Genomic DNA, 23,440 nt, shown 5'->3' with positions numbered 1-23,440 from the left:
GCATTTGTGTCTATATTTTAATGTGGAGAGCTGGTGTTCTGAGAATCCACAAAGTTTCACAATTGACTCAGAAGAAAGTGGGAATCTTTTTAGGGCCTCCTTTTTTTTTTTAAATATGTTCTTTTTTAAAAATTTTATTTATTTTATTTTTTATTTTTTTTAAGTTTCTTTATCTTTATTGTTAAAGATATTACAGATGTCCCTTTTTTATCCCCAATTACCCCCTCCACCCCACATTCATCCCACCCCCAGGCTTTCCCCACACCAATGTCTGTGTCCATGGGTTATGCTTATAAACATATAAGTTCGCTGATTAATCTCTCCCCACCCACATCCCCTCCCCACCTTCCCTCTGAGATCCCTCAGTTTGTTCCATGCTTCTATGTCTCTGGATCCACTTTGTTCATCAGTTTATTTTGTTTATTATATTCCACATATAAGTGTGGAATATTATAGGGAGAGAGAGAAACATCAATGATGAGAGAGTCATTGATCGGCTGCCTCCTGCACGCCCCCCACTGGGGATCGAGCCCGCAACCCGGGCATGTGCCCTGACTGGGAATCGAACCTCCATCTCCTGGATCCTAGGTCAGTGCTCAACCACTGAGCCATGCTGGCCAAGTGGAACCTCTATTCTTTATTCATATATGTAAAAAAAGAATTGAATATTGCCATCTACTGAAAGAAAGCCCAAGGAAAAGATAGAATGCTTGCAATATTTTTTCTGATATATCTCCTCAGGCAACAGAAACAAAAGAAAAAATAAACAAATCGGACTACATCAAAGTTAAGAGCTTTTGCACAGCAAAGGAAACCATCAACAAAATGAAAAGACAACCCATTGAATGGTAGAACATATCTGCTAATGATGCATCTGATAAGGGTTGAATATCCCAAATTTATAAAGAACTTATAAAACTCAACACCAAAAAAACCCTCCAAAATAAACAATCCAATTATAAAAAGTTTGAAAACATAACATTTTCTAGGTAATTCATAACTCAGACACCCTATGAACTAACCTGTCTGTTGTTCTACCTGGGAAATGGGAGAACCAGGAGTCTGTGAATACAAACATTATATGATAAAAGATCATTATAAAGTAGTACCAGAAAAGTCATTCACTGCTGATCACATCTACAACTTTAAAAATACATATATATGTGTGTGTGTATATATATATAATGTATATATTATTGATTTCAGAGAGAGGGAGGGAGAGATGAAAACATTAATGATGAGAAAGAGCCATTAATCAGCTGCCTCCTGCACTCTCCCTAATGGGGGATGGAGCCCGCAACTCCGACATGTGCCCTGACTGGGACTTGAACCATGACCTCCTGGTTCATGGGTTGATGCTCAACCACTGAGCCACGCTGGTGGGGCACATCTGCAACTTTTTAAAAGAAAATCTGCACCATACAAAAGCTATCCGATTGTGGCAGTCCCCATCAGAGCAATTTGAACCATAGTTTGCCAACTGAAAAAATGTAACTCATTCATTGGTTGGCCTGTAATCTTGGGCTAGGGACTTCTAGACTGGTCCTAAGGATCTAGCCTTAGAACTAAAAAGATGTATGGCGCCAGCTATATTCTTTCTTATTTATTTGACTGGGAAGATTCTGAGAGAAGACACCATTATCTGTAGGATGTAACAAGAAACATCACAGGAGCTCATGCTAAAGTAATACAAGGTAAGTTATTGAAGGCGCAGAAACCTGAGAAAGCAGTGGATGCCACTCAGGGTTTGGGGAAAACATATTTTGTTTTTTAATCAACAGCCACTTCCCTTCTTTTCTGTGAATAAAACCTTTGATTTTGTTTGTATAATAAGTGACTAGTCGGGAAGGTTGAATTATGATTGGTCTAAGCCCAGTGGTCTGCTAGAATCTGTTTATACCAGCTCACAAGAACTGTTTTTATGCATTTCTCCCCAATTCAGAGTTCAATGACATTGCATTGGTAGCTTGATACCGGCCAATGGGGGAGTATTTATGCCACAGAAATCAGCAAGTACTACCAATTAGGATACCACTCTCTCTGGCCCCCAGTCTAAGTCCAATATGGAAATCACAGTTGCTTTTCCCAGTGATTGATCCAGGAGAAGGTATAAGACCAATCAAATTCTGACCTATGACAAGTAAGAGAAAGTCTTATGGAAGGCATTTGGGAAAGATTTCTTTCTTGATAAGTTCAAGCCAACAATCTACTTTGCCTCCTACTTTAGGTGGTATTGTGTAATGCTTTGAGATACAACCATGAGGGAAGTTCAGTAGGATCCAGAGATGCCTACATACCACTACCAACTAGACTAGAGCATTCAAAGAACAAGAAGGTAGAAACAGTCCACCCCAGTATAGAAAATAATGGCATGTGTATCTGTAGAGAATTTAAAAACAATAATGAAACACATTAAATATTAATCCACTTTTTATTGCCACCCTGTATGAGCAATTCTAAATAATGTTAGTGATAAGACACTCCTCCCCACATGCCTGTACGATTCCTACCCAAGTTTTCTGTTATGGTAAGGCTAGTAAGTCTAGAATCAACTATCTTAAACATCTAGTATTAAGGTTTTTACTCTTTAAGCAACTTTCATATGAGTTTTCTGTTATTTGCAGGCAAAATATTCTGAAATACTGAAGTTGTTTATGAAAAGAGACAGACTCAGAAGGTTGCTAGGTCAGGTTAATCCAGCACTGAAAAGAAAAGCCATGGGTTCCTGCTCTAAGGACCCAAGGAGTTGCTTAGATTCCAGGCTCTCCTAACTCTAATTATGCAAGACCTGGCCAATTATGGTTCCTGTTCTTGTGTGTCCAGGAGAGTCTCCCTGCCGTGCCATCAGTATACCAATAAAAGTGCCTTTACATCAAGTAGCATCAGCAGGTTTCCTTGCCTTGTAACCAAAAGAACCAGCTGAAAAATAGAACCTAGCACTGAACAACTAAATTACAAAAGACTGCCCTAATATAAGAAGTTGAATGGATTCACATTGCAAATAGACAAAAATATGCTTAACATAACATTGTTTATAATAATAAAAGTGCAAGTTATCTAAATGATAACAAGAAGAGAAAAATGAATTATTTTTGAAGTTATATAATGATGTGGGAAAAATTCAGCCAAATATGTGTAAAAAGGCAAACACTTTATATATATTATACATATATATGATGGATGGAAATAAATCAGATTATCAGTGGTTGTTATTTCTGAATAGTGGGACCAAGGGATGTTAATATTTTCCCCCATATATTTTCTATTGTTTGCTAAGTTTTTCTCTCTACAGATATAAAACAACTTAAAAATAATTAGCATGCATTTTCTTTTCAATAATGAGTCATGAAAACATCCTAGGTTTCTAGAATGATGGTTCACGATGAGAATATATATATACATATAAAAGTAATGAATTCAACAAGTTAGACAAAATACATCAGAATACTTTAAAAAGAGAAAGTGATGTTAGAAATTCATGAGAGTTTGCTTTATAAAAAAGCATGTTATCACATTCCAAGGAAATCTCTCTCTCTGAAAAAAATATGTCATTTATTTTAAGGAGAGGCTTAATTTTTATGAGAATAAAAAAAAATTAAAAAGCCTTTAGTTCTTTGCTGTTAGAATAGTATAATCAAACTTGAGTTATACTTATGAGGATAGGGCTTTATGAGAGCAATTTCACCATCCTGTGGTGAGAATCATCCATGATGAGAACCATCTGGGCTTGGCCTGGACTCTCAAGCCTCTCTGCTACTGATGTACTCCGACATTTAGGCTTGTTTACTGGATTCTTTAGACCACCACTATGCAAATATACACACTGGTAGTTGAAGTACACATTGTGTATCAATCAATAGAGAGTTTTCCCATCAATACATTTTTTTTTTCTGAGTAAAGAAAAACTTAGTTGGAAAAGAAATGCAGGGAAACCAAGAGACATCAGTGTATTAAAGAAGGGAAACTGATGATTTATTTGAAAAGCCAGGATATGCCTAAGATTTTTAGCTACTATTTTTAATTATGCTTTGCTCAAGAATAGAAGTTTCTTTTAGAGAAACAGTGTAAGCTGTTGAGTTGTAAGGATCACAAAGCATGAGGTTCATTTACTAAGAATAGATCATATGTAGCAGCACTTGGCAATAAAATGTCTCATTATAGTGCATAAAATTAATTATAGCCAGTATTGTTCTGTTTCAGAAAATTGACTTGAGTGAATGTATAAATTTAAAACATCAAAAACATACCAGATACAGCAAGAAAGTCATCGATGCTCGTAATGTCATCTACAGCTTCTGTGAGGACATGGATATGATTCTCCCACGTGCACTTGTACATTTCCATGGTTTTTTTGACCACTTGACTTTTGGGTCTTGCAGCCAAAGCAAGTGCAGCATTAATAACCTGTAAAGATGTAGAATGTTCACATAGTGATTTCTTTGGGAATAGTTACCATTGTACAGATAACAGTTATTCTTTAAAAAAACAGATACATTCAATTTTAGCAATAGGAAAAAAATGATAAAATGTCCTCACATTTAACTTTTTGCTTTTGGTAATAATTTTAATTTTTGATGATAATTTAATTAATTTTATTTTTTATTATTTTATTTTTGTTTAAAATATTACAGATGTCCCTTTTTCTCCCCAATGACCCGTTTAATTAATTTTAAAGCTATTTATTGAGTGTCAATGCATTAGGAACTGCAAGAGATACAAAGACGATTGGTATCTGCCTTTAAGGAATTTTTATATTACTCAACAGGAAGGGCAACCTATAATTATAACTCAATTCAGTATGCAATGCATGTCATGAGTACAAGTAATGGTTATATAGGCTTTAGAGAACCAAGAGATCACCTTCAGCAGGAGTAAGAACTCTGACTTCCTGAGGACTTGCTGAATTTTCCCAGTAGATATTTATTATTTACTCATTTTTTCATTCATATGTTCATTCAATATTTCAAATATATTTTTAGTGTCTTTTATGTATCCAGCACTATTTCAGGTTTTTGGGATGTGGTAATGAACAAGACACAGGCAAAAATCATTGAAGCTTAATGAAACTTATAGTTAGGGGAGACAGTCAATTATCAAGTTAAATAAATGAACTATATGGTTTGTTAGATGGCTGTAATAACTAAAAGAAAAACGAAACAGAGAAGGGGATGAGGAGTGGAGGGGGGGTGAGGGTAAGACGTTTGCAATTTTAGCAAAATTGAAGTGGAAATTTAAGTAAAATCACTGGTAAAAAGGATTGCTGGGACAGATTCAATAGGCTAGAAAATAGGGGAAATGCTGTAAGAATGGGGAGCAGCCTCTCCTAGGGCCTGCAGGAGTCCCTGACTGTCAGACTCAAGATCGTGGCCCGGCCGGGCGTGGCTCAGCGGTTGAGCGTCAACCTAGGATCCAGGCGATCGGGGTTCGATTCCCGGTCAGGGCACATGCCCGGGTTGCGGGCTCCATCAATGACTCTCATCATTGATGTTTCTATCTCTCTCTCCCTCTCCTATCCTCTCCCTGAAATCAATAAAGATATATTTAAAAAAAAAAAAAAAGATTGTGGACTTATTTGGAAGGCACTGGAGACTCATTTTGACTTTTGAGCAATTTGTTCAGAATTGCACTTTAGAAAAATTAATTTGGCAAAGAAGGCTACTGCAGTAGGTTCCAGAAGAAGGAGGAGCTGGGACTGCAACGGTGGAGGCAATCAAACGGCTTCGGCAGGACTTTCAGTTAACTAAAGGGGGTGAGGGTAGGTTCATCACTGCCAAAAATATCATGCAGGTGTTAATGAATTTGTGGAAAACGATATTTAAGGATACAGAAATACATCCACAACAGAGTAATCACTGTAGATTACAAAGCGTTTTACTTCACAGGAAGCCATTTCTAGCAAACGCGCTAGAAACAAAAGTTAGATAAATACATACAACAACCAACAATAGTTCTCTGGGAGTTGGGGAACTTCCAGTGCTTTTTATTTTGTCACTGAATTTTTCAGATTTTTTATGGTGGATAATTTTTAGTTGTATAATCAGAATAAATGAAATTACTCTTCAAAGAAAGATGATTACTCCGGCTTTTCCATGACTAATGGAGAGACGGATTAGAGGATTGATAGAAAGGAGAGGTGGGAGAGTTAAAAGGAAAAAAAAAAAAAAGTCAGGAAGGGGTGTAGAGCCAGACATGTGCAGTTGTTTAGAGGATAGTGCTGATGAGAGGGATTCGATGTTAACTGTCCCATCACAGATGTTGACTTTGAAATGAGTCTTGGCTCGCCATGCAGATTACATAGTGAGCAATCAGAGAACTGGAATTGGAGCTCATAAAACAAGTTGTCTCTGCACTGGATGCTAAGGACATCGCAATGAGAATGATCCCGCCATGGTTTCTAAAACAGCCCATAATCTAGCAGGGGGATGGAGGGAAAACCAGGCCATTGCAGCCTACCAGTGGTCCCCACCAAGCTGGCTTGTATCGGAGTCACTGAGAGCTTGTGAAAACAAAGATTCCCGTGCCACACCCTAGAGTTTCTAATTCAGTCCAAGCACCCTGCAGCTGAATAGTTTGTATTTCTAACAAGTTCCCAGGCGATAGTGATGCCACTGGTGGGGCTCCTGCTCTGAGAACCACTGTGATACATAATAAATGCTATATCCTAAGGGCTATTATAATAGGAAGCACAGGATGCCCCATAACACATGGGAGAGGTACCCAGCTATGTAAGAAAAGATACCCCAATGTACTGAAATGTGAAAAACAAGTAGAAATTAGTATAAGGTGATATTCTTTCGGGAAGAAACAGTAACACATGTAATGGCCTAGAAGTGGGATAGGGCCTAACCTCACCTGCTGGGGAATGTTTAGCAGAGAGGCAACAGTGATAGCGCTGGAAGAATATCAAAGGATGCAGTGGAAAGAGGGGGGAGAAAATCACCTTTGGAAAGTGCCCACAAAGTGGAAGTGATACAGATGAGAAAAGGGATCATCAAGAAGGAGGCAGGAGGCTGAGAGAGTAAAGAAGCAATATGAGAAAGATGTTTTTCACAAGGTCAAATGGAGTAGAGTCAAAAATAATGAGAACCGAAAATGGCTTTTGAATTTGGAAAACAGGAGCCTTAGTGAAACATAATGTTGGATGCAGGATTCAAACTTCACCAACATAAAATGGAGACAATACAAAGACCCTTTTTCTACTCAGTAACCTAAGGGCTGCACTGTACTTAAATGACTTCCAACAAATTATCTGGAGGCAGAGAAGGGGGGAAATTTGTGGCTTCAAAACATTATGTTGATATTTTCTTCTTTATTTCTTTTTTATGAAAGAGGAACTCATTCAATTCTAAGGAAACACACCCTACTTTGAGACAGAACTACTGTACAGTATTCCTTGACTTCAGTTTTAGAGTTTTATTAACCTATTAACTTACAATGTACGTTTGTGTAAATTGCAAGGCTCTGGTCTCTGGTGTTTCATTGTCCCTGCAATTGGACGGCTGTGCCCAGGTGCGGTGGCGCTGAAATTCAGAGGCCTACTTTCAAAGCGGTGCTGGGGCACAGCCCTCAGTGGGGATGTGGCGTCATGAATATAAGACAGACTATATTTTTAAAGAACATTATCAGTTCTGCTGCTGATCCAGTTTATCTGATTCAACACTGTGCACTATGAGAAAACGCTATCCTACTTGACTCTCCTGATATTTACCTTGAATCTAAAAGCAGACAAAATTCAGAAGATATGCTAACCTTGTTTAAGGGAGAAAATAATTGTCATCCCATTGCCACACTCGAAGCAGTTAGAGATCATTCTTAAATCCTCCTCATGCTACTAAACAGGACTGAAATGAATTATGTTGCTTTCTGAGGCATTGTTCTTTAAATTATGGTTGAGATGTGTACGTGACCCTGTGAATCACCTGGTCAGTCATTTCACCTTTGAATCAATCTCTATATATTTCAGGGTCTTATTATAGCTTAACAGGACTGTTTCAATAGCCTTTTAAATAGTTTCCTATTTTCAGTCCCTACAAAAAAGGGTTTTTTTAGTTACAGTTTACATTCAATATTATTTCGTATTATTTGTATTTTTATATTAAATCAGGTAGAGTATTTTTATTACATCATGCTCTCACTTGCTGTGGGAAACTCTCAAACATCTAAACTTGATTCCGAATATTTAGGATGTTTAGACTGTCTCAAGGTTTTCTTTGTTTCCCTCCAGGTATCAGAAGTTTGTATTTCAAGGCCTCTCATTTGCACAGGTTCCATTAAGAACCCAGAAAGACCCTAGAAACATGTTCACCCAGTCATCTGTTCTAGCAAATTTGCCACAAGGATTTTGGAATCCAGCTAAGGGAACCTGGGTTGGGTATACACTTAGTTTAGTTTAGCGGGCTAATCCTGAAAGGTATGCAGTTACTTCTGCACATGTTCAATATTAACATGCTCATACTATGCTCATACTTTTGGTACTGACACTGTATTGTAATAGAACCTCTCTCTCTCCTAATTTTATGCTCCCTCTTTCCTCAAACCATCCTAAACAATCTATGCAAAAGCAAAGACTGGATCATCTTTGTAGTTTGTCTAGATATTAGGGATATTACAAAATAAACTTATTTAAGAGGTGATCAACAGAAAAGAAGACAGGGAGGGAGGGAGGGAGGGAGGGAGGGAGGGAGGGAGGGAGGGAGGGAGGGAGGGAGGGAGGAAGGAAGGAAGGAAGGAAGGAAGGAAGGAAGGAAGGAAGGAAGGAAGGAAGGAAGAAGGGAGAGAGTGAAAGGATAAGAAATGGGAAAGGAAGGAAAAAAAATCATGGATGCATGTCTGTCAAATAATCATGCATATATTATATCATTTTTCTACATTTTGTAACATTTTGGGTTTATTTAAACATTTTAATATCAGAACTAGTTATCATTTATTTTGCATTCTAAATAAATACTTTTTCTTAAGAAAGGCTCTCAAAATTGTATAAACTTTAGGCCCCACACAGCTTGGTCTGCGACAGCCAAAACATGTATTTTTCATAAAAACCTACCTATTGTCGGTAATGATAAAATGAGCACAGAGTCCATCGCAGTATTTTATCTAAACTGTCTTGACAACATGGTGTTGACTTTGTTTCCTTAAGAGAAAATAGTACTACCAGATAGAGAAGTTTTTTTAAATGTTTTTTAAAAAGTCTTTTAACCCTTTTTGGAGACAAGCTACGCCTTTCCCCTCACCCTCCCTTTTGATATGACAATCTTTTTTTTCTTTTTTAATTTCTATTTTATTTCTGAAATTTTGTTGAAAATAGTAAAACAGTGTAGTAATCATAGGACTAACATTATTGAGAGATTGCAGTATTCCAGGCATGGTTTCTAAGTACAATGGTGCCTCGGTTTTTGAACGTCTCCATTGACGAACATTTAGGTTTACAAACGCTGTAAACCCGGAGGTAAATGCTTCGGTTTTCGAACACGCCTCGGAAGTCGAACATGCCACACGGCTTCTGCGGAGGGCAAGGTCCTGAGGCCCAGCTGTCGGCTGTGGAGCCCTCGGTTTTCCAACGTTTCAGAACTCGAACGGGCTCCCTGGACGGAGTACATTCGAAAACCGAGGGACCCCTGTACTTGATTTGCATTAAAATGTTTAATCCAGTGAAAAAGGCCCTATCAGGGTTCCCATTTCACTGGTGAGACAATAGAGCACAAAGAAATTGGATAATCTAGGCCAAATTATAGAAGGAACTCTAGATCGGAGGCCAAGGGGCTTAGGTTAGAGGTTTACTTTGCTTCAAACTGATTTCATGTTCACATGAAAGTCACATTAACTCTCCCAGGACTCATTTTCCCAGAAGTTATAGGTATGTGTGCACTGGGGTAGGGGAGAGGAATCAGTGCTTGAGTTACCTGATCCCTCTCAGGTTCCTTCAGATTTGAACATATCAATTTTTTAAATAATTATTAAATTTATTGCAGTGACATTGGTTAATAAGATTATATAAGTTTCAAGTGTATAATTCTATAATACATTATCTTTATATTGCATTGTGTGCTCATCACTCAAAGTTTAGCCTCCTTCTGTCACCATATATTTGACACCACTTACCCTCTCCAATCTCCCCACTACCCCTCTTCCCCCCCGGTAAACACCACACTGTTTTCTATATCAAACTAAAAAGCTTCTGCATCTCAGAAGAGACCATCAACAAAACAAAAAGGCAACCAATGGAATGGGAGAAGATATCTGCCAACAATACCTCCAATAAGGGGCTAACATCCAAAATATATAAAGAACTCATACCATTCAACAACAACATAAAACCCCAAACGATCCAGTTAAAAAAACCTGAACAGACACTTTTCCCAAGAAGACATACAAATGGACAACAGATATATAAGAAGATGCTCAAGTTCACTAGCTATAAGGGAACATACAGATTTAATGCTATCTTCTGATATTTATAGTTTTCTTGAGAGATTTCTGAAAACAATTACTTAAGAAGTGAAAATAAATCTATGTAATTTAATTTTTCCTCAGAGATATTTCAATATTGGCACTGATACAAATAATCTTAAAAATCTTAGTTAATATAACAAAAGCACTTTGTAGATTAAAAAGATGAGTTATATGTAAGTACCTATAGGTCTGATTACCTCAGTGCCATGGCATGTAGAGAAAATTAAAATAATTAGATATATGATACCTCAAATACATCTAAGCTAGTATGTGAGGAAAAATTATAGGACATCTACTTAAGGGTAACCAATAATTTTGGAATTTAGGAACCACGGCAATGACATCAAATTCAATGCTCCAATTGTGTGCATTTATTTCTTAGTTGCTTAAATGTTGTCCCACTATCAAGTGTTTCTCACTTTATATGTTTTTTTCCCCCATATTTCCTTAGTTTGTTTCTTAATTGATTTGAGAGAGAGAGAGATGAAGGGAGAGGGAGAGAGAGAAACATCAATGATGAGAGAGTGATTGATCGGCTGCCTCCTGCAAGCACCCTGCTGGGGATCGAGCCCGCAACCCGGGCATGTGCCCTGACTGGGAATCAAATCGAGATCTCCTGGATCCTAGGTCAATGCTTAACCACTGAGCCACGCTGGCTGGGCTATATTTCCTTTGTTTTGATAACATTTTCCTTTTTGTCTTCCCTCATATTATACTTAATTTATGGAAATTTATACTTGCATTTTAATACTAAGCCATGCAATATTTGTCGTCATGAATCTCACACAGTCACATCTTTATGTTAAATAATGAAGGCATTTCCGGGCTGGAGAGGGAGTGACAGTGATGATACATTATTTGTCGTGGACTCCCACAGATTTAGACGGTGGGACTGCACTGTCTAAATGTAGTTGAATTAGAATGCAGTCTGATTCAGCTAAATTAATTTAGTTGAATTAGACAGCATTCAACTTTGGCCTCACAAGTTTGTAATCTCCTTACTCCGTGAAGGGATGATCCCTGCATGGTAGGATTACTCACACTAAAACTTCTCAGGAGGCTTTAACTTGCCTTTGGATACACCTATAAGAAACTGAAATAACCTACTCTAGGGGTTAAAGTAATTTTTAAAAAGGGAAGGGGCAAAGCTGATTTCTGGGAGTACATGACTTTGAAAGCCACATATATTTCTTTTTTATATTCTAGTATGAGTTTTCATATCTTTGTCCATACTGCTGGAGGAAAGAAGAAAAATTCAACCTAGGACTATTTAAGTTATAGAACATGTAATAAACAGGAAAAATAATACTTCCCAGAAGATCTTTAAAAGACAATCATTTCAAATAAAAATAAAAACTATTTTCTTGTCATCTGTAATAATTATTAAGACAGGAAAACCTATTAAATTAAATAAGTAAATGAGCAATTAAAAGAATATCAAATGAATTGTTTGGCATAATATAACAAAATCATCAATAAGTAGGTTTTATAGACAAATTAAAATGGAATTTGGGGTCAGATTCCACATTTTAATCAGCTTTATTACTTATTAGTTTTGCATGATTGTAGACAAATTGCTTCCTCTCTGAGCTTCAATTTCTTTATCCTTAATGGTTATATAAAAATGCTTTTTGCAAAGGTTGTTGGCAGAATTTAATTAGATTAGATAAGTAAAACAACTAATACTTGCCTAGCACAGAATTAGATATTTTATGGATATTTGCTTCCATGCAGATAGTTGGGGAAAAAATGCAAAGAATACTTAGGAAATTTAAACACTATACATACCAATACACATACACGAAGATTTTACAATTTTGATAGGTTCAACAATCACTTTGATATGCTAATTATGAAAATGTTCTTTGGTTAAAAAAATATGAATATAAGGAAAACTGAATCTACAGAAACACTATATTTTTGTGATTTACCTGTAACATAAAACTAAAATAAGAGAAAATTTGATGTAAAAAGAAGAAAGTTCTGAAATCAATAATATATATTATAATTTAAGGTAACAGAAAATATTTTAATTTTCAATGATGAAAAAGCAGAAACAATAGATTTTTTGATCCATTATAATCTGCCACTGAGGGACTTAATAAGTTTAGAATTTGGAGTAGAAAAAATATGTACTATCTCCCAAATCATTTCAGTTCAAGTAGAGGAATTAAAAATTAATTTGATATTGTTGCCAAATTAATAAATTCACTTTTTAAAAACAGACATTTTATGTCAGAAGCATCTACAAAGTTCATATTAATGCACCATCCAATTCTATATAAAATAAAGGCAAAGTGCAAGTTATTTATAACTGCCAAAATGTGTTTTAAAATAAGAGGTTGGCAAAAGTTAAAAAACAAAACAAAAACATATATTTGACATATTTGCAACATCTGAATGCTTGGAATTAGATATTTTCTCCATATATTTGGAATTTCAGAAGATTCAACTGTTTTATCTAAAACCATGAGCTAAAAGGAGTTTATATAACATTAGAAGATTTAACATTTTTAATTGTCAGAGAGTACTTACTATGTTCCTACTGCTTATCTAAGGTAGAAAACACTAGAAAACACAAACTCAGAAAAAAATTTAAGTGTGTTAAAATACGTCAGGCATAAATAGTCAATATAGGCCAACACGTGCATACAACCCAGGTCACATAAGCAATATCATCCCTGAACTTTCACGAAGTATTAAGAGGATATAAGGTATTAGGGTATAGGGTGTAAGTCATGTTGAAATAGTCAAGGATGAGTTGTTCTCGCTCCCTTTCTCATTGCTTTAACTTTCACTCTTTCTCTCTCCCTCTAATGGATTCCTAGAAGAGAAATTTCCTTAATATGCTTTACCCAGTACTTTGACTTCTGGGACACTAGGCCCATTGCCCCAACCCTACTCTATATTATCATTATCTCCCAATGGGACAACTGAGGAAGCTTTAACTCTGCCTCTAGCTACTCTCTACAAATTTAAATTTCCAAATCACAAATTTCAGGAATCTCCCGTCTCCCTTTTTTATCTTTGGATAAATGCACAACTCCTTGGAGTAAAGCCCTAAAATATTTGATAGCTGTTTATCTCTCTAGCATCATTTATCATCAGTTCCCCTTACCTAGGGCAATCATCTAAGCTGAGAATGAAATAGTGTTGCCTTTATTAAATTAGGAGTTTGGTTTATAGTTTGGGCAACTCAATTTTTGTATCTTTTTTCCTGAATCTGTCACATTTGGAATACAATATCTAGCCTATCGAATTATTTCAAACTGACCAGTAATGTACATTGGGAGTGATTTGAAAACATAAATGAACTATACGAACTTAAAGTATTATACCAAAATTTTTTTCTGGTATTTTTAAGTTGTTAAGAGTTAGAGTATTGAGGAAAATGCCATTTTCATTCTGGAGCTGCAAGGAGAAATAGCCATGTTTTCCCATCAGATAGTTCTAAACATTATCATTTAAAATTTACTACTAGATTGGAGAAGATTACTTCCTGGTCACAAGAGATTTTTAAAGTTCTGGATGTTTATTTCATTCTCTAGGACGTGGAGTCTTTAATTGCTGAAGCACATTCACTGCTGTGTGCAAAATACCCCAGCAATGCACTATTTATTGTAATAATTACATATTGAAGAAGCAATGGCCTATATTCAGAACTCTCTTTGTGAGTATGCTTCTTAAGGAAAACAAACAAACAATCTGAATTCTAAGTTACAAATGAGTTGGTTAATAGATATCACCCCAGGAAGAAATGATGATACTATACACAGGAAAATACCCCCTCTTTGCTGAATGCAGACCTGAAATTCTTAATTTTAAAATGCTATTATTCTGTGGTTGGCAGGCTTGAGCCATAATATGCATAGTAAAAGATAAATAAGGCTGTGGTTTTTAATTACAGACTTGACTACACTGGGCTATGTATAGAACTCAGGAATAAAATACTACGCTTCCTGGGAGCTGGACTCTAAATTAGATTGAGTAGTGGGATACAAAGCTAGGAACGGGAGGACATTTTCTCCGGTGACAAACCAACAATGGCTTTTAGCAGCTGCAGAGTCTATTGAAAAGCTCGTGTCATTTTATGTAATAGATTAGGAAGAACTGGATGCTCTCCATGATGCAGGCCAAGCATAATTCCCATGGTGACCCAGTTTTCTGACATAAGAGACACTGTGCTTCCTTCGATTTCCCAGCCTTATTTTCAGCCCTAGGGGTGAGGGATGGAAGGGAGAGGACATGATTTCATACTCAGGTGAGGCTAAAGCTGCAGTGAAAGCAAGGTCTGAGGGGTATTAACATGCAGAATTCACAGGCTCATGACCTGTTGAATGTGAGGGGTGAGAATTCAGAGGGAATCAAGGATAATTCCCAAGTGTCTGGCTAGAGTTATTCAACTAATGGTGGTTCAGTCATGGAAATAAAGAATACAGAAGATACGGATTGGGAGAGGAAAATTATCAGTTGCAAAAGCCAAGATAAAATTAGAAACAAAAGCATTTTATGTGGGACACAATTTTTACTGAAAAAAGGCTTAAATGAAATTTCAAAGTATGGGAGGTTCATTTAGTTTTATGTGGCAGATTTTTTTTCTTTTGTAGAAATTATCTTCGATTCCAAGTAATGCAAGTCATTTTTTCAGTTTGACAAATGATTATAAAAATCAGTTTGCAATGAAGAAAATGTAACAATCATCTCATGTACAAGACCTGATCTTTAGAATTGGGACCACAGTCACAAAGAGCAGAGCATATCTTTGAGTCAGAGGGTATAGATTTCACTTACATTGAAAGTTCAATATTCTTTTTTTCTTTTTACCTAGAGGTGAAATTTTATTTAATTTTATTTTTTATTTTATAAATTGCATAATTTATTATATTTATATTTTTAATTTTTTTCAAATACATACATTCAATATTATTCTGTATTAGTTTCAGATGTACAGCAAAGTGGTTAGAAAATCATGTACTTTACAGAGTGGTTGCCCTCCCCCCAACTGCTTCAAGTACCCACCTGGCCCCATACATAGTTATCACGATATTATTGACTGTATTCCCTATGCTATAATCTACATCTCTGTGACTATTCTGTAACTATCAGTGTTTTTAAAAAATACATTTTTATTGATTTTAGAGAGAGAGGAAGGGAGAGGGAGAGGGAGAGAGATATTGTGGCTCCATTCATTTCCATTTTCACAGTGCTTTAAGAAGGGGTCTTTTTCTATGATTTTATTAAAATCAGCAAAAAGGGTTAATAGTCTCCTCAAAGCCAATAAACAAAAAGGAACACCATGTTCTCAGGGGCTTCTCTAAAAGCCATTTACTGTACTGATAGGGCAAAAGATTTAAGTCAGTCCTCAGGTCATATCTCAAAGTCAACCCCTCCCTCCCTCCTTTCAGGAAATCAATTATAGGTATTTTCTTAACATTAGATCACACACTCTTTCTTACAGACTATCCCCAAAGGGTATGAACACACCCATGTTTCCGTTGCCTCAAAATAATCAATTTCTCACTGGCTACTGTTTAGTGACAAGCATTTTAATTTTTTTCCTTCCCTCTCCATTTATTGTATCTGTATAAAAGAGCAGACTAGGGTGGACCAGCTCAGTGATCAAAGAAATACCTTTGTCATAAAAGTCAGCAGAAGCCCCAATTCTAGCACTTTCAGGATTAGAAATAGCAGCCTCAGAAATGTTAGGGTAAATGGCCAATACGAATTTGGCATAGGCAGACTTGGTATTCCTGGGGAAAATATGTTTCCAGAGCTTAGTGGTTATGAATCTGCTGCGTTTGGAGCTGGCATATTTAGTGACTTTGGGCCTGTCGACTTGGAGCTTGATCAGCCCTTCCTGTGGCAAATTTTAAGAATAGGGCTTTGTTGCAACCAACATAACCAAAAGGAAAGAGCTTGCTTTTCTGACAGCTTGGCCTGAGTGCTTCTAGAATAGACACACGACTCGACTGAATCAGGCATTTAAGACTTTATTGATGAACCTTTTAAATAATTATCAAAATGTCACTTATATATGGAACTGGATAGACTACTCATTGAAAGAATAAAGAAAACTGCTGACTTTAAGCATCCTGTTGACAGGAGCTGCTGTGGTTTAAAGAAAAGACAAATGTTTTCTGTCAAAATATTGTTTTAATGTAAACAAAATCCATCCTAGCTAGCATTTAGCTGAGTAGGAAAGGAGCAGTTTTAGAGACAGTTAATGCACTTTACTCTTCAGGCTTATTTTGAATATTGTGGGTTTTTTCTAGATCTATTATTTCATTATCAACTTATCAGTTTTATTTGTTCACTCACTAGATCTAACTTATCAGCTTTGTAGAGCTTTCCTTTCAGTAAGATGGTGTTTGCTAAACTACTACTGTTACCACCATGGGTGCTGTCGTCATAAGTACATTACCTTGTAGAGTTGTGCAAACCCTTGCTGCTTAGTGTCACAGGCTGAGTATTACCATGAGCATCACCTGGGAGCTTGAGAGACATGCAGAATCCTACTTAATCATACTCTGCATTTTACCAAGATCCCCAAGCTATTCATAGGGAGCTTACCTACTTAAAAACACTAATCTAAAGGATTCAAATTACTTATTTAAAATCCCTACAATAGTTCCTGGTTGATGTTTAATAAATATTTCCTTGCCTTGCCTACTAACTCAGCAGATGGATTAAACCATTTTCTCTCCATCCTAGAAAGCTACCCTTTTTAAAAATTTTTATTTATTATCACCAAAAAGAAAAAAGAAACAAAAAAACAGTATCATCACAAATACCAATACCAAAACTAAGCATTAAATACCTACTCTTTTAAACACTGAGGATACATATACAAGCCAGATCCCTGAACTGGAATGTCTTGGGATGACAGGACATTTACACAGAAAACGTAAATGCGAGGTGTCTATGTAAACAGTTTAATTTCTGTCTGTGAATAATAGCACCACAAGAAAATGACGGGGTGGCTGGAATATTTGGAGTGCTCTCACCCGATATACAGGTTATCTGTCGTCCATGAAATTCACGCTGGTAATTTCTAGTTTGGAGGGGATCACAGCCCAGAAAGTCAGGTGGTCAGCTCTGAGACCAGCAGAAACAACACAATACCAGAGACGCCCACTTGACCCCTGATTGAAAAGGACCTGCCACATGTTGCTCTGGACAGAAAACAAGACCCAAATTGCAAGTGATTAGCATAGATATTCTAAACTGTAGAAGTGAGCTTGAGCCATTTCTCACGTGAACAACTGTAGGCAAAGCATGAGTGGCTATATCTTTAGGTTTGTTTTTCCTTTAAAATAATTCTTAAAAAAGCAACAAAGAGGCACTTGCCTAGTATAAGGGTATCTGGAATTTGGAAGAGCCAGAGTTGGACTAGGTGGGAGCTGATTGGCAAAGAGCTGCATTCTAAGTTCACTTTTTACAAACTTCAGAAACAGGTAAAACTCTAGGGTTTAGAAATGCATATTTATGCAGTAAAATTATAAAGAAAAATAAGGATATATGGATGGATAAGTCATAATAATAATCTGTTTCTCAATGTGGGTGTTGGCTATGATGATTTTAAAGCTATACATTCTGTTTTACATATATTTTTATTTTGCCTTATTTCACTATATAAAGGCTTAAAGAAGAAAAGAATACCCTTCCCATGATCTCTAATATTTTTTCTCAATATTTAAAATTCCTATCTAGATAGATTTTGTTAAGTTGCTGTGTAAGAGGTCTACACATAGTATGATTAATTACAGGAACAACAGCCATCATCTTCTTTGCTTTCTATTCTAGAAGATAATGCCTTGTTACATAAATCTTTTCCCAAACCAGTAGAAGGGCAATAGGACACTGTTGATTTATTTCATCCTAGACAAATTTAAAATAATGAAAAGTACACAACATATATATTCTCTCTTTACATGAAATGCAAGAAAGTTCTTAATATTATTTAACAATGTAGCTTGAGATATTTTACTAAACTTTCTTCTGATAGCTTTGTGTTTACTATACTGTGAACTTTAGATAAAAACAAAACAAAACACAATTATCTCGCAGATAGAAATTCAGTGCTGACTTCATTTTTCCTGAGATGATAGCTTAGTCACTCCTTTAATGCAGGGAATATTCAAGAGATTTATTCTTTGAACAAAGAATATACTATTAAAAATGAGACAGACATTTCTTATATTTTCTGTAAAAGCAATCCCAATTTACATTTATTAAAATGCACAACTGACTTGGCTTTTTAGTTACGTATTCACAAAATTATTGAAATCGAAAATGGACCAAAGTGACATTTGCAGCCTCAGCAACTCAAAGTTTGCTTGTAATGATTCGTTATCCTTCCCCACTCCTGTGAGATAGGGTCTTCTCAAGCTTTAGAAAATGTTCAACATCAAGCCTTAAGTAAAGATCTCCTATATTAGAGGGGAAGGGATTTATAGGTTAATAATAGAACAAAAGGGGAGAGAAAAGGAGGCTGGCCATTCGCTGGGAGTGTAATTCTTGGGCCATAGTGTGTATGCAATTTCCACGTTAGAAGACAATGCCAAAGATGTCACTGAATAGTGTCCCTGCCAATTTAAACTCCCAGCAATATGTATTATTGATATTCCATATCTTCACTAATTCTTGGTGTTACTAGTCCTGTTTTTATAATGTTGAGGCTCTAGTATTAGGATTATGGTAGCCTCACTTGGGCAGTAATCCCTCCCTCTCCATTTTTTTTTTTTTAAAACTTTGTATATGATTTGTGTTATTTCTTCTAAGAATGTTTAATAGAATTTACCAGTGAAAACATCTGGACCTATAGGATCTTTAATAATAACCCCCTTTTTATTCCTAATAGTGATGGTCTGTGTTCCCTCTGTTTTTTTCTTCATTAGGCTAGCAAGAGTTTTGTTAATTTTGTTTATATTCAAATAATGAGCTGTTGGCTTTCTTTATCATGTTTGTTCTCTATTTCATTGATTACTACTTTCTCCTCATTATTTTCTTTTATCTACTTAGCTCTTAACTTAATTACTTCCTCTTTGTTAAGGCAGAATCTTAGGTCATTAATTTTAGATTGTTTTCCTTTCCTGATATAAGCATGTAAATCTACAAATTCCCCTCTAAGTGCGACTTTAGCTACATCCCACAATTGTGATAGGCTATATTTTCACAGTTATTCAGTTCATGATATTTTCTGAGTACCTTGTAATTATGTTTTGACTCATGAATTATTTCAAAGTGTGTTGTTTCATTTTTAGATATTTAAATTTTCCTTGATATCTTATTGTCATTGATTGTCAGAGAATTCACTTTGTATGATGTAGATCATTTTTTAATTTATTGAGAATTATCTATGGACTGGCATAGGTTCTCATTTGGTGAATATACCATATATGTGTGAAAAGAGTATGTATTCTCCAGTTATATGTAGTCTTCCAAATTAGACAAACACTGTTGATATAAAGGTCTTTTATTGATTTTTGTATAAATGTTCTGTTAATTGTTAAAATAGTGGTATTAAAATTTACCATGATAATTATGGAATTCCCTGTAAGTCCTGTCGATTCATGCTTCATGTCTTTGAGGACTATCATTAGGCCCATATACTTTCATTATTACGGAACATTCCTCTTTATCTCTGGTTGTACACTTTGTCTTGAAGTCCATTCTACTGATCCTAAAACATCTGCTCAATCCTTCTTATATTTAAAGGTTGCATGTTTATTATTTTCCATTTGCTTACTTTCTATCTGTGTTTTTATATTTGAAGTAGTATATGGTAAGATTGTGCTTTATTTTATCAGCTCTGACAATCTCTATTCTTTATTTGGAGTGTTTATATAAGGAGTAAGCAAACAATGGCCCACATCTAATTTTATAAATTTAACTTTAAATTGGACACAGCCATGACCTTTCATTTACCTATCGTCTATGGTTGCTTTTATGAGCAACAGCAAAGTAGAGTAGTTGAGACATAAACCATATAGTTCTCAAAAAGAAAATATTTACTCTGTCTCTTTAAGAGAAGTTTGCCAATCATTAGCTTAGATGATTAGTATTAAATATAAATATTGATATGATTGTTTTAGGTCTATCATTTTATTAATTTGTTGTTATTCCTCTTTTCTCACTTCCCTGCCTATTTTTGAATTATTTAAACATTTTTAGTATATCACAATTTGTATCTATTGGCTGATTTTGTATCAGCCAGCCATTTGGCAATAACTCTTTGAGTAATAATAATAATAACTATTAATAATAGTTATTATTATTATTTTCATTGGTTATTCTAGAAATTACAATACGCCTATCTAATCTTTCATGGTTTACTAAGAGTTCATATTGTATCACTTCACATAAAATGTAGCTATGTTGCTATTTTATAAGTACCTTTGTCCCACTGAATTTTCGGTTTTACTTATATTAATTGCATTTATGTACATTGAAAACAATAGGAGAAAATTAAATTATCTCTTTCTTAAATGAATTTAAGCAGAAAAATTGTTATTTACATTTACCCTTTCTGTTGTTCTATCTTCATTCTAAAGATCAGTGTATTAATTTGGTGTCATTCTCCTTCCTTTAGGCTTTTATTTTCCTATTTAGAAGATGTCTAGCTAGTGATTAATTTTCTTAATTTTTATTTTGCAAAATACTAATAATGAATATTTTCAATGTATATAAAATTATGGTTTGACAGTTCTATTTGTTAAAGACTTTAAAACGTTTATGTTCCTGACATACTGTTGACTTCTGAATTCTATTATTCTGAATCAGTTTTACTGGGGTTTTATCAACATTATTAGTCTTTTTTAGAAACCAACTTTAGTTTTATTGATTTCATATTTGTTTCTACTTCATAATTTCTGCTCTTACCTTTATTATTTCTCAATTGTAAATACATGTCAATTCCTTTTGCTATTTTTAACTTAGATTGATGCTTACTTATATGCTGTCACTCTTCTATGAATTGGAAAATTTTCATTACTAGTTGTTTTTAATTATTTTCCGATTTCCATTGTGACTTATTCTTTGACTCATGTCTATTTAAGAATGAATTAATATTTAAATATATTGAATGTCTTGTTATCTTTCTGGTAATGATTTCTAGCTTAATTTCATTGCAGACATATAACTTGTATGTATAATTTCAAACCTTTAAAATTTGTCGAGACTCACTTTATATCCAAGAAAATAGTCGATCTTTGTACATTTTCAGTGTGCTCAAATAGAATGTGCCTTTGGAAAAAGCACCCTTAGTTTTTCTTCATTAAACATTCAGCTTTAGAATATCTTGGTTATCAGATTATGATATAAAAAGTATTTCTTTACTTTTTCCCCGTTACCAATTTTGAGTTGGTTTTATTTGATTCATCTACTTCTGGTGATTAACCTCATGGAGAGCCAGTCATTAGTATGACAATTGGCTAGTAGTTGAATCTGTTCAAATATTTTCAGTATATATATTAAAAATAAAATTATTATGACTTTCAAGACCAATGACATTGTTGGAGAGACCGAAGACTTCCAGAGACCGAAGAATAAAAAGTGTAAAGGGAATCCTGAGATATGGATAAGCGAATGCCATCATTTGGATAAAAATACGGTGCATTTGGCCAGACCCCTAGGATTCTGGCCTTGACCTCCTGGGTACTGCTGACAGACACGAAGCCTTCAGTTCTGCTTGTAGCACCCCTCTGTGTCTGCCAGCTCCACTCCTTACAAAAAGTCGAAGCACTTCCACTCAGCTATGTGAGTTATGTTTTTAATTTAACTGTCTCTCTTTCCTACTCTTGCCAGGATTTTGCTCATATTATAATTTTCTTTTGGGAAAATGGAAGAAATAACTGCTTTACTGCTTAAAAAAGCATATTTCGTATTGGAAATCTCTGACACTTTCCCAAGATTCATTAGAGGCGTGCAGAATTCTGGGTGAACTATTTAGTCAATACTTCCACATTATGATAATAATTACGTGTCATACATTGTATTCATTTGCAGATAAAAATAAAGGCCAAAATTCACTGCACTTGTTTCTACCTTTTTTCATTTTCACATTCCAAATATGTACACATATATGTACACACACTCATATACATGGGAGTGGTTTCACACACATATGCATGCAGTGTGCTTTATGCTATTATTCCATTAATGGATAAAATGAATAAATATTTAAAATATCTGAAAACTTCATTAATGTTTATGGCAAACTTGACAGTAAGAGTCTGGAAAGGAATTTAAACCACTATGGGGAAAGTTACCAGTTATGACTGCAACTTCTTTGAGGGTAGAGAAGTTTTCTTATTCAAGTTCACACCCACAGTTAATTAATATCTATTAAAATCTTACAAAAGCATTTGTATCCCTGTGTCTCATCTGAACTCTTGACCCATACCCAAATGTGCTCTTGATAGTCTAACTTAAATTTTAGAAAAGTCTCTTAAAAACAACACGATCTTTATCCCTCGCATCTGTTTTTCTTGCTGTGTCCCAAGCATCAGTAAGTGACACCAGTCTCTGTCTATTTGTGCAATGCAAAACTGCGGATTCCTCTTCCACACCGCCTTCTCCTTCAGACTCCTTATATCCAGCCCAAATACCTCTCAAGTCTCTCTTCAGTTTCACATTTATACCAGAGTCTCCCTACAAACATCTGTTATTACCTTTCTCAAACAGCCTCCTTCTAATGATTTTAATTACATCTACTCTGGCCCTTCTCCAATCTGTTCTCTACCCTGCAGCCATACTGATACTTTTAACGCAAGCCTGCTTCTCTAGCCACCTTTCTTAAAAACCCTTCACTGGCTTTCTCTGGTTCTTAGAACAAGGACAGGGCTCCCTGCTTTGGCCTACAAGGCCATGCATGATTCGGTTATTGCCTCTTCCCTGGGGAATATTTAGTAATGTCTGGAGACAATTTTTTTTGTAACAACTGGGGTGGGGAATTTACTACTATCATCAGGAATAGAGGCCAGGGATGTTG

At 35.4% G+C, this 23,440-nt stretch overlaps 1 protein-coding gene across 2 annotated transcripts in view; it reads right to left on the bottom strand.

The window, feature by feature from the left end:
• Window positions 1–23,440, bottom strand: part of CTNNA3 (catenin alpha 3) — a 1,199,527-nt gene that overhangs the window by 374,371 nt on the left and 801,716 nt on the right. For both annotated transcript variants that reach the window (XM_081158218.1, XM_081158219.1), the window contains exon 11: window positions 4,248–4,404. In XM_081158218.1, coding sequence (XP_081014344.1) covers window positions 4,248–4,404 — 157 coding nt within the window. The remainder of the gene's footprint in view (window positions 1–4,247; window positions 4,405–23,440) is intronic.

The sequence above is a fragment of the Miniopterus schreibersii genome (genome assembly GCF_964146895.1).
Source record: "Miniopterus schreibersii genome assembly, chromosome: 14".
Classification (NCBI taxonomy): Eukaryota; Metazoa; Chordata; class Mammalia; order Chiroptera; family Miniopteridae; genus Miniopterus; species Miniopterus schreibersii.
This window is presented reverse-complemented; position numbering and strand designations above follow the sequence as displayed.